At 43.0% G+C, this 2,467-nt stretch overlaps 1 protein-coding gene and 1 pseudogene across 1 annotated transcript in view; one reads left to right on the top strand and one right to left on the bottom strand.

Moving 5' to 3' along the window:
• The window catches only part of OPHN1 (oligophrenin 1), a 273,349-nt gene that overhangs the window by 146,905 nt on the left and 123,977 nt on the right, over nucleotides 1–2,467 (bottom strand). Inside the window, 1 exon segment of the mRNA XM_023537451.1 lies at nucleotides 1,283–1,354. Within this exon segment, the coding sequence (XP_023393219.1) occupies nucleotides 1,283–1,354 (72 nt within the window).
• Nucleotides 2,292–2,409, top strand: LOC111746503 (annotated as a pseudogene).

Raw genomic sequence — 2,467 nt, 5'->3', positions numbered from 1 at the left:
CTTTATTCAGTGTTATGGGACAACTGTCATGTCACTTAACAAGTACTTAATTGTTTTCTTACCACCACACTTGTGATCTGAAAGGTTCTTCTCTCCTTCAATTACATACTGTCCTAATTAAGTATTTATGTTAATGAGACCCGAGATGAACCGAGTGGAGTCCAGCCTCACTGGGCTATTCAAAGAAGTGACTTTGCGTGCATGGCAGTCACTCAAATAACGCCCATGTCGACCTGACCGATGGTGCCAGGCGGTGGAAGCACATCCACTAGTGTGCTCTTCCTTGTCAGAACCTGCTACTTTTATATCCAGGATTCAAACTACCTGTCATGATATTCTTGATAACGACCACTGAATGGCATATTCTCAAAAGGGCCAGACGCTTGGTCAAGACGCTACACTGAGGTCCGGTAGACTATCTTGGTTACATGGTGCGTACATATTGGAGCTCACAAAACAGGCCTACGCCCAGCTGATAAGAATGAATTTCACAATTATTCATTCCCCTTTAGGAGGTGCTAGGAAATCAGAGATACCTGTGAGTGGTCACGCTGGAAAAAAATCGGACATTATCTGGCTCAAGGCTGTCCGATACAAATTTCTATGATGAGAGTAATGTTTTATATCTGTGCTGGCCAGTACAGTGGCTACTAGCCACATGGGGCTACCGAGCACTTGAAATGTGACTAGCATGACTGAGAAAGTGGATTATTAATTGGATTTTATTTCTATAGCTATCTCTCCATAGCTATAGAAATAAAATCCAATTTTACCATACTGGACAGCGCAGATCTAGATACCATGGCTTAATGGCATGTGATATTTAAAGCTTAAGAACCTCAGGTCTACATCCTGGCTACTATCTGTACTAACTATATAACTTTGGTCATGTTCTCTACCTTGTCCAAACCACAGGCCTCATTTGTAAATGATGATAAGACCAGAACCTCCCAGGAGAATGAATGTGAAGTTTCTAGCCCAATGCTCAGAGCGCAGTAAGCAGTCTGGCTTTTTTTGAATCAAAATTATTGGGGGTGACAAAGTAGTCTTTAAATAACAACTATCATTATCAAACTTCTCATTTTCAAGATAGAGAAACTGTCGGGTCCACAGTTACATAGCCAGCTGGAAGCACAGCCAGGAGCCAACTGATTTTCTCATTTATTTGATGATGCGTTTTCTTCTAGAGGCAAACCTCTCTGACCCCAGAAGAGTAGAGTGGTAGCCCAGACAAGTATTCAATGGCCGTAAAAAGCATATTCTACACATGGAGAAAAGGTACCTTAGTGAAGCCTATTTGCTCCTTCCGGAAATTTTCCAGGGGTTTGATCAGCAAATCACTAGCATTGTGAACCTAGAAGAAAGAAAGAACACACAAATCGCCTTTTAGTTTAGCAAGGTTCAGATTCGAGATTCCTTGTCGCTGGGGCATTCCCTAGCGATACACCATCCTGCAAAGTGGTGACCCGTTTGTTAGCCGGCTGGCTTTTCTCATCATCTTTTTTCCCAGATTGGTCTCTTAAAATTGAACACTTTGAGAGGAAACGAGAGAAGCGAATTATTTTCCTATAATTTTACCAGTAGTCTGATCTGATTCGTGTCCAGAAACAGATACAGGAGCCCTGAAGTCTGTGTGGTAAAAAGGAGAGAATGGGAATGATAAATACATATAAAGGTCAACTGCACTATTTCATGGGAGGCAAACGAGCTAGCGGTAATAGCGTAAGGATAAATGCCAGGATATATCACTGCCAGTCCTGTCCTGGTGTGTCGTAAAGCCAGAATACTTCCTTCAGAATCTGGAGTGTATTACGGTAGCACAGAGAACTCTAGATCAGGCCTTGAAATTACCTATCGATGCTCAGAAACTGATAAGAACAGCTTGTTCAGGTGCTGAAATATCGGCACCGATATGGTTCTGGAGGTATAAAAACATCATACCCAACCTGGACCTTGCCCAGTGGGCAGGGAGAGATACACAAAGCTTTGCCTTCATATAAAACCTCTTGCGAGATTGCATCTGCCCAAGGCAACAAGTGTGGTCGGTTCCTGCACGTTATTGGAGGACCATAGAGAATGCACACGAAGGGCTGGATTTCGGGGCTCACTGCATTCATCTCGATCTATTACAAGACCAGGAAATGAGGGATTGGCTTCCTCGTCAGATGAGACATAAAGTATCAGTTAAGTCAAGACAGATCTTCCCGACAAAAAATGGAAGATAGCAGAAAGTGAGTCTGACCAGTCCTGAATTCTCCAAACTAAAAAGCAATATTTAAACTCCCGCCACAGTCTACGGCCATGCCACCCGAACAAGCCCAATCCTGTCTGATCTCAGAAGCTAAGCAGGGTCGGGCCTGGTTAGTTCTTGAATGGGAGACCACCTAGGAAGACCGGGTGCTGTAGGCGTAAAAAATAAAAATAATTAAAAAAATAAAGGATTGTAAGCTGACAAGGTCCTTGCAAT

The sequence above is a fragment of the Pteropus vampyrus genome, unplaced genomic scaffold, assembly GCF_000151845.1.
Source record: "Pteropus vampyrus isolate Shadow unplaced genomic scaffold, Pvam_2.0 Scaffold191, whole genome shotgun sequence".
NCBI lineage: Eukaryota > Metazoa > Chordata > Mammalia > Chiroptera > Pteropodidae > Pteropus > Pteropus vampyrus.
The sequence above is the reverse complement of the archived record's forward strand: the minus strand, read 5'-3'. Positions and strand labels throughout refer to the sequence as shown.